At 25.4% G+C, this 12,143-nt stretch overlaps 2 protein-coding genes and 1 non-coding gene across 8 annotated transcripts in view; 1 reads left to right on the plus strand and 2 right to left on the minus strand.

Annotated features, from left to right (window-relative positions):
- Positions 1–465: 465 nt before the first annotated feature.
- On the minus strand, positions 466–2,011 carry LOC103575998 (40S ribosomal protein S4). 2 transcript variants are annotated; one of them, XM_008556016.3, is made up of 4 exons: positions 1,993–2,011; positions 1,412–1,670; positions 789–1,188; positions 466–679 (listed from the first exon to the last, which is right to left on the minus strand). In XM_008556016.3, the coding sequence occupies exons 1-4, from the start codon at positions 1,993–1,995 to the stop codon at positions 553–555; spliced, it is 789 nt and encodes a 262-aa protein (XP_008554238.1). In that variant the 5' UTR covers positions 1,996–2,011; the 3' UTR covers positions 466–552. The 2 variants fall into 2 exon arrangements, with proteins under 2 accessions (XP_008554238.1, XP_008554239.1); XM_008556017.2 differs by lacking the exon at positions 1,993–2,011 and adding an exon at positions 1,903–1,921.
- Positions 1,252–1,388, minus strand: LOC128667498 (small nucleolar RNA SNORA16B/SNORA16A family). Its single transcript, XR_008403473.1, has one exon. It is a non-coding gene; the product is annotated as a small nucleolar RNA SNORA16B/SNORA16A family (small nucleolar RNA).
- Positions 2,012–4,947: 2,936 nt separating the features above from the next.
- Positions 4,948–12,143, plus strand: part of LOC103575999 (synapse-associated protein of 47 kDa) — a 40,144-nt gene continuing 32,948 nt past the window's right edge. For 4 of the 5 annotated variants that reach the window (XR_001345118.2, XM_014440587.2, XM_014440589.2 and 1 more), the window contains exons 1-3: positions 4,948–5,357; positions 10,856–11,092; positions 11,243–11,328. Coding sequence is in view for 4 of the 5 variants with exons in the window: in XM_014440587.2 (XP_014296073.1) it covers positions 5,248–5,357; positions 10,856–11,092; positions 11,243–11,328 (433 nt within the window). In the remaining variant the exon portion in view is untranslated. The remainder of the gene's footprint in view (positions 5,358–10,855; positions 11,093–11,242; positions 11,329–12,143) is intronic. The other variant, XM_014440588.2, reaches the window with a different exon arrangement.

Raw genomic sequence — 12,143 nt, forward strand, 5'->3', positions numbered from 1 at the left:
TCGACAATGGCTACTATTCGAAAAAAATAATGATGTTCAAATGCCCGACTGCTTATTCATACCGAGTTTAGGCGCATTAATGTTATAAATTTTTTTTTTTTTTTTTTTTTTTAATTAAAAAAAAAATTACTTAGATTAAAATTTTTTTACGATAAACTATAAAATAAAAATAATTATATAAATAATATAAAGTTTTTTACGATAAATAATACGAAGAGAAAATTTCTATTGTCCCAGGTATGTAAAACTTTAACGACTTAAATTGAGCAATGCGATAACGTAAGATCGACTTGATAAATCTTAATTGCTGAAAGTTACACACAATAATTTATATATAGCTACAAACACCGTATTAAACTTACTAATTGTACTCAGTACAATAAATCTATTTTTTTCCTATCAACTATAAAATAACATTAATTCTTATAAATAAAAAATAAAATTAATTAATCAAATCAATATAAATACTTTTCATGATATATTTTTTTTTTATCAAGATTCAGTGTTTTTACACAGAGTAAGATCTGCAGATAATAAAGAATCATTGCCACTTTAATTAAGTCCTTTAGCAGCAAGTCTCTTATCACGTTCTTCAGCGATAGAGAGCTTGATACCTTTGCCTCTGGGTAAACTGACGTATGGCTTAACACCTTTTCCAATTATGAAGACGTTGTTTAATCTAGAAAAATAAAATAAATAAAGAAACCACTAATAATAACTATTTTATAATTCTATAACATCATTAAAGTAATAACAATAAAACTAATTAAGTAGAAATAATAATGTACCTCGTAGCAAAAGTGTGTCCTTGAGCATCTTTGATATGACAAATATCAAATGATCCAGGATGACGTTCACGGCTGACAACTGTACCAACACGGCCCAAATTTCTACCTCCGGTAATCATACACAAATTACCAGGTTCAAAACGAATTGAATCGAGGATTTTACTGCTAGCGATATCCAACTGAATTGTGTCATTAACTTTTATAACTGGGTCTGGATAACGAATGGTACGACCATCGTGTGTTACTAAAAATGGAATACCTTTTGGTCCAGTTTGAACTCGACGCACTTTGCATAATTTGTATTTAGCTTCCTCAGGAGTAATTCTGTGGACAGCAAAACGTCCCTTGACGTCGTAAATAAATCGAAAATATTCACCAGTTTTCTCGATGGAAATAACGTCTAAAACAATTAAACTATTTATTAATAAAAAATATATTTTCTATAAAATAATAATAACAATAAAAGTGTACTCTTTTAGGGTAATACTGAAAAAATATTAGACTTAACCAGTGACCAAAAAAAGAGTTTATTTATTATTGGCTTACTTTTGACTACAACATTTTATGGAAAAAAAGGTCATAGCTTCGATAAAGCCAATGATTTAGTTATTAGTAAAACTTACCCATGAAACCAGACGGGTAATTGATGTCAGTGCGAACTTTGCCATCAATTTTGATCAAACGCTGCATGACGATTTTAGTAGCTTCGGAATTGGTCAAAGCATACTTCAGTCTGTTACGTAGGAAAATAACCAGAGGAAGACACTCCCTTAGCTTGTGGGGTCCGGTTGATGGACGGGGTGCGAAGACACCACCCAACTTGTCTAACATCCATGCTTTCGGTGCGTGTAAACGCTTGAGATGCTTTTTGGGCCCACGAGCCTGTCAAATAATTTTTTTTAAAATTATTGTTATGAATTCTTGTAAACTTCATTTAATGATTTTTGGATTTTTCAAGGATCACTTGAAAACTGATAGTAAAAAATATATGATTTGTTGTTTATTTCAATTCGAGGTTAGAGATGAGTAAACGAGTATAATTTTAAATTAAAAATAATTGTAGTTATAATTGTTAAAGATAAATAATGAAATGAAAAGATAATTTTAAATGTACCGGATGTTATGTATGAAGAATAGTTGTTGTTTTATAAGTAATTATCGAGATGTGGACGGATTTAATGACGGTAAAAAGCACACTACTCACCATTTTGCAGCTGAGAGAGAAAAGGAAAAGAATTTATGATGGCTGGGTCTAGTATTGATGGAATGAGAACTAGATTCTAGCGCCATGCTTTGTCAATGTATTTAAAAATTCGCGCCATCGTTATTATTATTTTTGTTTTTTTCTTTAATAATAATAGTAAAATATTTTTGTTATTTAATTTACTTTTATTTATTATTAATTTTATTTTAAATTTTTTAGTCTATCAGGTTTAAATTGAAAATATATTAAAGGGATAATTTAAGACCTTTGTTTAATTTTCGTAACGATAACGGATAGGTTGAGAAAATTTAATTAAAAATAGAAATACACGTTATAACGTATATATATTTTTTATATATACTACAAGCTATAAAGATTATTGTACTTTTATTGTCCGAACAGTCATAATTCTCAAAAGTTAATTCTTGACATTAGAATGTAACTTTTTTTTTTGTTATCAATAAGATAATTAAAAAAAAATCATGATTAATTAAAAGTGAAATTAATGGTTGCTTTTTTAAATTATACTATTTAAATTTAACAATGTGAAAATAAATATTCAAATAGCTAATTTTTTTTTTTTCTTAAAATTCTAGAAATAAATGTTAAAAGTTTATTGAAACGCTATTTACTGTAATTATAAATAAAGAAAATGATTAAATGAATGATTTAAATTTAAAATAAATTATCGATGAACAATAGTAATTTATCTTGTTTTTACAAGAGCAAGTTAATTTAATTAAAGTAGTATTGTCGGTTTTAGAATTACCGTTGAAAATTTAATTAAATTTGGCATATTAGTAGATAATAATTAGAAAATCGATCTAATGGAATTTTTAGAACTACCTTGATTAAGAAAGATTATTTGAAATGATTCAAAACACTTTGAAATAATTGCATGGATTAAATTATTTTTCTTAATCAGAGTACAGAGTATTAGTAAAATTTTTATTTTCATACATTTAACATTGCGTTTCATGATAAATTACTGGTTTCATTGAATTTATTGATTCTTCACAGCTTTTCAAAAATTCAATTAAATCACTTTCATAGCATTATCCACTGATGTGCACAATTTTATTAAATTCTGAACAGTAATTCTAAAACCGATAATACTACCTTACATAACTAAACAGTATAAAAAATAAAAAAAATAATTACAATATTATTTATTTCTATAAAACGTCACTGAGCAGCAAATAGAATATTAATGTATAATTTTTTGGCTCTAGAATTGTCTTAAATAAGAATTTACTGGTGATCTTTAATGAAGTAAGTTTTTGAATCAATATGTAACACGGGATGAAACATGACTCCAGATTGCCGCTGTTGTCAGCTTTTGCCGACGGCTCAGGCAGCTTACTTCACTCTCGTCTGATACCGTTTTGTTTCATCTCTTGACATACAATGTACTACTATTTCGTTCGATAGAACTATAAAATCAATGACGTATTTAAATAATTATTGGTTTTCGTCTGCCTAATTTCAGAACATAGTAAGGAACAAATTTTTTAAAATTGATTTTTTAGTATTTTTAGTTCCAGTGGAGTCTTCTGGACAGATTCAATACATATTAAAAAAAAATTATTTTTGTCAGATACTGTGTTTAGAAATTGGGCAGCCATGCGCATCATGAAAATGATATATTTTGTGGGAAAAAGTATCAGTTTTCAGAAAAAACTATCAAAGTAAATGTATTAAGCGCCGTAATCATAAAAGTTGTTTTTTCTACTTTAATCGAATTTTGAAGAATCTTTTGTAACTTAAAATAAAAAATGGATATTTTCATAGAAAAGCTGAAAATTTTTCCTATAAAAAACTATTATGTGCTAATTTCAAAAAAAAATTTCTGCTTAAAAAAAATTAATGAAAAAGTTGAAAAGAATAACTTTTTAAATATTAAAAAAATCATAACTTTGAAACAGCTTTATATTAAGGGCTCAAATTTCCAGAGAATTTGTTTTTGATTATATAGAACTGCTCCACAAAGTTTGAACCAAATCGACGAGGGTCGCCCCTTAAAAATAACTTTATTTGGTGGAATGACTCATATATATAGAACTTTATTTTAGGAAATCAATTTTTATACCTTTTTTTATATGAACTGATTTTTTTTCGATTATTTATTCATGACTTATGTCTGAGTAGATGTTTAAAAATTCAAAAGTTTATTTCACAGTGATTCGAAAAAAGGGCGAAGATTAATGACGGTGATATTATACTTTTCTAAATCATAAGTATAATGAAAATTTATTTCCTTTCAAAGGCAATTAATTTCTCTGCCTTTCTGCCTTATTGTTACATAATATTTTGAATTAAAAAGAAAGTATTAATATTTAAATATTTTTTCAAAAGTATTTGCATTTAAATTCAAATGCAGTTTTATAATATGTAAATAGTTATGTTATGTATGTTAGATAACTAGTTTAACATATGATATAAATGTAATTATTATAATGTGTACTACCAAACAAAACTAAATTGTGCACTTAATCGAAGTGGGTTTATTAGATTTTAATTAAATTTTCAGTTATAAGCCACCTGACCCACACTCCGCCATACTAAACTATTAAATTATTTTTTATCCTTCTATTCAAACATTACTCGTCTTAATATTTTTAAAAATTATTATTTGGAATTATGACTTGATTATTAAACAATTAATATAATATTATATACAATAATTAAAGCAGTAAATAAAAAAATTTTTCATTAACATATTTAAATTTGAAATTCATAGTCGGTTTTTCTACAAAAGTTATTTTCAGTACAATAAATTTTAATTGTAATTAAATTATTGATAAAATTTAAAAATCGATAACTAAAAATTTGTTTTATCAACTGAGTAACATTCTTTACCTTTAGTACTATGGAAGACTTCACGGTCAACGCGCAGTTAAATTTCTTTATTTATATTGCGCATGCGTGCTCTAAATTGTCAAGCACAATGTACGCAGTCGATGAGCCTGGAATCGCGAAGACACACCGAGCTCTTTGCCCTACGTATTCGAAATTTAGTTAGAGGTTACGTGACACTGTCAGAAACGAAATAAATAAAAATACAAATAAAATCTACTATCCGAAACTAATTACGGGCGTTAAAAACAAAAATATATAAAATAAAACCCGGTGAAAATAGTTTGCTGAAGACATTTAATTTAAAGCTGATAATTTAATTAACTTGACATACAATTGACAAAAAATAATAATAATATACGTTGACAAGTAAGCTGTAATAAAAAAAAAAGATACAAAATGTTTTCCGGCCTGACAAATCAGGTGTCCAATTGGATGGGAAAGAAAGGTGAAGATGGTACTGAATTAACTGAAGAAAAACCTACATCACCTACTGCTGAAGATAGCAGGTACTTTTAAATAATTTCATGTAATTTAGTACTTAAATTATTTGGTAATGATTTCTCTTGATTGTTGATTTTTTTTTTTAATGATAATGGTCATGCGATGCATGACCGTGTCAGTGATATCGCCCGGAAACTTACACAATTTAAAAATGTTTACAATTATTTTAATTACAATCTGTAATCTTTATTTTAAAAAATCTGTACGACAATTAACAATTGACTCGTATGGCGTTTATACAAAATCCTTCGTCACGCAGATATTTGATTTTTAGCTAGCCCGGCCCTCCTTTCCCTCTACTGTCTTTCTCCCTTAAACACGATCGATAAACTACGACAGTTTTTTTTTTTATACTTTTATTTATTATTATTTTTTGTACAAAAAACTTTAAAAATATATTTAATCAGTTTTATTAAAAATTTAATTGTTTGTGAAAATAATTCTGTGAAATTATTTATTTTCATTTTTATGACATTTCAATTATTAAAGTACTCCAATATTTAAATTTCATAAAATACTTTTTTTATTATCAATTAAATGTTTTTTGTACATAGAATATTTAAATAGTTTATTTTTTATTAGACATGAAAAATTGCAATTGACACTGATATTAATTACAAATTTAATCTGATTAAAAATATAAATTTTTAGATGAATATATTTAATTAAAAAAAAACTATTTTAAAAATCTGATCTTATATTTATCAGAAGTAATGTATTTAAATGTTTAATACTTGAAATAGTGAAAAAAGTATTTTTTTATCTAGTCTTGCAGTTATTTTTTTTTTTTTTTATTGATAATCTTTTATGAGAAAAAAAAATGACTGAGTTTTTTTTAAACTTTATCGGTGAATAAAAGAGAGGTCGTACGAGTCTAGAATCTTTAAGAAACCCTCCAGTTTGATATTACGTAAATGCATCTCAACGGTTAACAATAGTTGTGAAATCGATTAATCGTAAGTTTTCTTTATCCACTATTATTTTTGTCAATATCATTATAATTATGGTTATTACTGTAATTTCAACTACAGTTAAACTTTTAATTAAAAAGTAAAATCTAATTTCATAAATAAATTGTAATTATGCCCAATGATTTTTAACTGTCATGACATATTACAATTTTATTAAATAATATAAAAAAATTCAGTAAAAATTACTAAATTTTAATAAAAATAACATAATAAATTAAAATAACTAAATTTTCAATAAAATTTCGAAGCTTTTTTTTTAAACAGTAATTCTTACATAATTTTTTAAAATGCTGACAGTTTTTTATTTGAAGCTCTGCGTTACTGTGTAAAAATAATTTTTTGTTTTCATTTTGCCATGATTTTTTTTTTTAATTTATATCCAACCAAAATTATAGTTACATAATCCTTCTTTCAATTATTACTTTAATTTTTGTTTCTTAAATACTTGATAAAATTTCAGTAGTTATGACAGTTCGAAGTCATTAAATATTTTTAAAAAATTATACGGGGCACCGTCTAAAAATGAACAAAACAAATAATCGATTAGCACAAATGAATAGAAAATGTAAATGACAATTACTTCGTCTACTTTTCAATTAGACACTATATTAATTACTTAATTTATTTAATTCAATTAAGAGTCAAACTTTTTTTTAATGGCACCACGTTGATTATACGTAATTAGATGTAAATTCGAACGTTATCAGCGTATATTTAGAAGCACTTGTTTTAAATGATTTTATGTTTAAATAATTAAAAATTTAATATGAAAAATTAAAATAATTCGTTTTATGAATAATTTTATAGTAGCAATTAATCATGAATCGAAAAACCGAATAAATAAATAAAATCCTAATAGTAAAATTGAACTATTTTATTGTTGAGATAAATTACGTCATAAAGTTTAGGATTTATTGGCATCTCATTATATCGATCGTACAGGAAAATATTTTATCTTCGGTCTACAAAGTGTGAATTATAATATTATGCCCCAATAAATTTATTTCCGACAGTTATATAAATATTAAAGGTGTGAGAATAGAATCGAATCGAATTTAACTATTCAATTTTATCGAATTGAATAATTCGATAAAATCGAATAATTCATAAGTTTTTGAATTATTCGTCAACGTTAGAGTTATTTGTAATTTTTAAAATTACTCGATTCTAATGTAGAAAATTTTGATCAGCTTTCGAATATTAAATTTTTATTTAACGGAGAGCTCAGTTATTAAAAAGAAACTAAAAACCATTTCGTGTCGGAGCAAAAATTTGAATTATTGGTAAAGACATTACAATTTTAATTCGTTCCAAAGAAAATTTTGGAATTAGTTGTAAATTTTTGAATAATTCGAAAACTCACGAATAATTAGAAAGTTTTCAATTATTCGAAAATTTAAATTATTCGATTCGATTTAATACAAATAATTCTTAAGTTCAAGTTATTCGCACACCCCTAATATATAGATCAAATTTCGTTTAATGGCTTGATAATCGATTAAAGTAAAAATCATTAAAATTTTATTTGTGCGAAATATACTTAACTTTGAATTAATCAAAGAACGCCTGCTACTAAATTTAATTAAAATATGATAATTAAATTAATATGAATTTAAAATAAAATCGTTCAAAGTTATATGTTTCTTTATTTTTCAAATTAAGCTAATAATTTATGCACAAAAGAGTAAGATTTTTAAGTCATCCTTTTTTTTTTGTTATTAAAAAAAAAAAAAAAAAAAAAAAAAATTAATGGCTATAAATTACAAAATACAAGTAAAATAGATGTGCTTTGATAATCTTTTATTGAGAAAATAATAGACGAAGTTTAAATAATATTTCTTTATACAAACCAGGAATATAGCAATTTCCAGGGATGTCAAAAGCTCGCAAGCAATATATGTACGGTGATAGGAAACAGTAATAGGACTTTCGTAGGGCGTACCGAGTAGTGGTGGTGGTCGATGGTCGATTATATAACAGGCGAGACCGTGAACCACCTTGAAGATCGTCTATCGTGTCTTGTGGTGACAGGAATTAATATAGTTTAGATCCCTATTACCCAGTTTTACGTTTACTTATAATATTTACCCATAAATTTATAACATATAATATATACCTGCACATTAGGGTGTCCCAAAAAAACCAACTATTTGTTTTCGAGTCTTATGAAAATTTGTTGGTTTACGGTATTTTAAGAAGCCTCTCCAAAAATCAACTCGATAAAAAATTTTTAAAAGGTCGCTCACGAATTTTGAAAATCTCAAAAATAATCGAAATTTGAAATTTTTTTTTTTTAATTTTTTTCTTTTTCGTGGCAGTAATAGTTTATGTTTGTGAAATCATGACTACGCTGGAAATTTAAGTCCAAATTTTAAATATTTGAACCTCGCTCAAGAATTTTGAATGCTTATGAGTGCTGTCTTTTAGACGTTTTTGAGCGACCCATGAATATTAATAATAAAGCTTTTCGATTTTTTCACTATCAATTTGCATCACAATGAATGAAAATACAACCCGAGAAATTGAAATAATAAATTATTTACATACTTTTTTTATTTTTTACTTCAATTTTTAGGTTTTTTCGCTTATTCAAAACTTACCAAATTTTATTATTTACGACTGTCCTGTATATTTTTGGTTATGCAAAAGTTATATTTTAGTGAAATGACAATATTTGATTTATAAAAAAAATACAAAAACTAGTTCAAAGTATTAGTTACATATCATCAGTTAATATTCAAAATTCTTGAGCGCCTTTTAAATATTTAAATTTTGGGCTGAAATTTTCAGCATAGACATGATTTTGTAATTATAAACTATTATAAACTATTGCTGTCGTGACAAAAAAAAAATCCGAGTTTCAATCATTTTTAATATTTTCAAAATTCGTGAGCGACCTCTTGAAAATTTTTAATCGATTTTTGGAGAGGCTTCTTAAAACATCGTAAGCCAACAAATTTTTATAAGAGACTCGAAAAAAAAAAGTCGGTTTTTTTGGGCCACCCTACTACACATGTAATACAGACAGCTATTTTTTATTAAAATAATTTTTTTTTGTTTTTATTACGCTGAGAGAAATCAGAAATTACTCATGTATTTGTATATCTATATTTACCAAAAAATTTACTAAGTGTTAATATAAAAATACATAGAGTAATTGAGTACTAGTTCCCTGATCGAATACTAAATCCTTTACCTTATATATTGTTTATATAAAAAAAGCACATTATTGATCCGAGAATTCAATTTATTGCCAATTTGCAATAAAGTTATTTTTATATTAAAGATTTTTTTTTGTTTTGTGAATAACTAATACAAAAGAGATTGCCATTTCTGTAATAAAAACATGTACATAACATCATTGCAAATTCAAAATATATTAATTTTTTGGATCAAGAATGCTTTTTAAAAAATTAATTTCTTCTTTCACTGTAAAGTATCTTGACTTTTTTGTGACTAAAAAGATCAGCATGTAAAAAATTTATTTAAAAATATTACATAACAAAAAAAAACAAATTTTGCTCTATTCAGAATAAAAATCAACTATAAAATTTAACCAATAATTTTATACTTTAAAAAATTCTTATTTACATGCTATATTCATGAGAAGTTTTATATATTCACGATCTACATGCCTGTCTTTTTCTCTCAAACTTAAATTCAATACTTTAAATAAATAAGGAAGAGGATGTATGTCCACATATTCAAAAATAAAATACTCAAAAAAAGAAAAAAAAATATGTTAACATAAAAGATAAACGAAAACATGGTTTACATTTTATTTATGCAATCTATCAGGTAATTCTTTTTTTAAAATTTTATTTTTTTATTTATAGACAAACAAATAAAATTTTCAATTAAATATATATTTAGTTTTTGCAAAAGTTGTTTGTTGTTCTAGTGCAACACCAACGCACGAATTTATTATCAAATAAACCACATGTTATGCTTTTGCATTGCTTTTTTTTTATAATAATATATAAAATATATTTATTCATAGGCTAGATAAATTACATTTTTTTATCTTTATAGACTTTTTATTTTAAAATTATTACAATTTAATCAAATTATTTATTTTATCAAAATTTAATTACAAATTATCAATACGCAACATCAAATTTTATTATTTTACAAAATTAAAAATTGCTTGTATAAAATAACATTGCAATCTACATTAGTAATTAAGTCACTACAAATTAGTATTAAATTTACATCACAATATTAAAAAATAATTTCGCTCTTAGCAAATAAAAAATTTAATTTACTTATTATAATTTAATTTTAAACACGTAGCAAATGCTTGACACTCTTATTTAATTTATCGGCCGTAACAAATTAGTTTTAATAGTTTCTTAAATAACATTTTAAATAATAATTAATTGAAGTGATTTTATGCCATTTAATTAATCTTTATGAAGTCTAGCATGTTAATTATTAAACTAAAAGAAACGTTTTTCAAAAGCACAAAGAATAATAAATTTTATTCAAATAAAAAATAAAACAAATTACTAATAAGTAGAATTTTCTTTCAGCCCAACGAAAGGTAGTAAAATGGAAATGCTTGCTGGAGTTAAATCACAGATGTCTGGATGGCTGAGTGGTGGTATTCCTGGATTATCAGGTCGTGGTGCTGCTGAAACCACTGAAGGTTCTGGCGAAATTCCACCTGCATCTACTGAAGCTGTAGATAATCAAACACCGCGGGAGATCGTACAGGGCTCATCGCCCGATCATGTAAAAGATGATGACGCAAGCAGGTGGGTCTCAGGGTATGTGGATTGTGTACTACAAGCTGCTGGGCACGTTCCCATTATAGTTCTAGTTTCCGCATATCATACATTTTATGCTATAAATACAGTAGTACAATAATACTTATATAACTTTTTTTTTTTTTTTTCTTTCAATTTTTATTAAAATAGTGCTACTGGAGGTGCAGACAGTGGACCAGCTAGCCTTGAAGGTACACCAACTGAAGACAAAGATGGTCAACAACCATTTGGTGCTGGTAAGTTTCAAAGTATACATATACAAACATTACTTCTTGTTAAACATCTATGTATAGAAATAAAATGAAGTCAAGGACTAAAATATACAACGTCTCAAACTGCAGAACCAAAAGGTTCAAAATCTATTGTACATTTACTTCAGTCTCTCTAGAGATGAATCAATTGTTCTGATATCTTACTGTCGTGATCTCTTTCTTTGTAATTGTGCAGAAAATTATTTGATATCCATGATATCTTCAAGCGATTTTTTTGCCGGCAAAAAAAAATCACATTTTAAATTAAAGTGCTAAAAAAAATAATAGTATAAACTACTTTCTTTACTGTAAGACAAATATTGCTTTGGTAAAATTTCATAACTTTATTTTTTTACTATCAATATGATTTGTCAATGTAGTGCCACGTGCAACATCCTACGTGATATGATTTTCTTCAATTTTTACTGTAAGACAATCTTTGAAAAGAGTCGTATAAATAAGTTTTTCTAGTTTCTGAATACCTTTTATACTTTATTTAACGAAAAAGTGTAGCAGTAAGATTTTTTCTGCTTTTAAAAAATTATTTAAATTTTCATTTCTAAAAAATTAATATATTTAATGTTTTTTTTTTTTTTATGTTTGAATTTTTTATTCTGAACAAATATTTTACTACAGATTAAACGTAAAAATTAGAAAAAAAAATATAATTTGAATAAAAAAAAAAAACTATAAATTAGTCGCACTTTTTTTGACAGGATAAAATTAAAATCTACTTTTCTATAACTAAATTCAATTTAAAAACATTCCGTTTCGAGGATATGCAGTTGATTACGTACTCT

Source organism: Microplitis demolitor, chromosome 3 (assembly GCF_026212275.2).
Source record: "Microplitis demolitor isolate Queensland-Clemson2020A chromosome 3, iyMicDemo2.1a, whole genome shotgun sequence".
NCBI lineage: Eukaryota > Metazoa > Arthropoda > Insecta > Hymenoptera > Braconidae > Microplitis > Microplitis demolitor.

Excerpts from the sequence above, each read along its gene's own strand:
- LOC103575998 (XM_008556016.3), bottom strand. Across the intron at positions 1,189-1,411 it reads TTACCCGTCTGGTTTCATGG|ACGTTATTTCCATCGAGAAA; the intron begins GTAAGTTTTACT and ends TAATTGTTTTAG. Across the intron at positions 680-788 it reads GGACACACTTTTGCTACGAG|ATTAAACAACGTCTTCATAA; the intron begins GTACATTATTAT and ends TTATTTTTCTAG.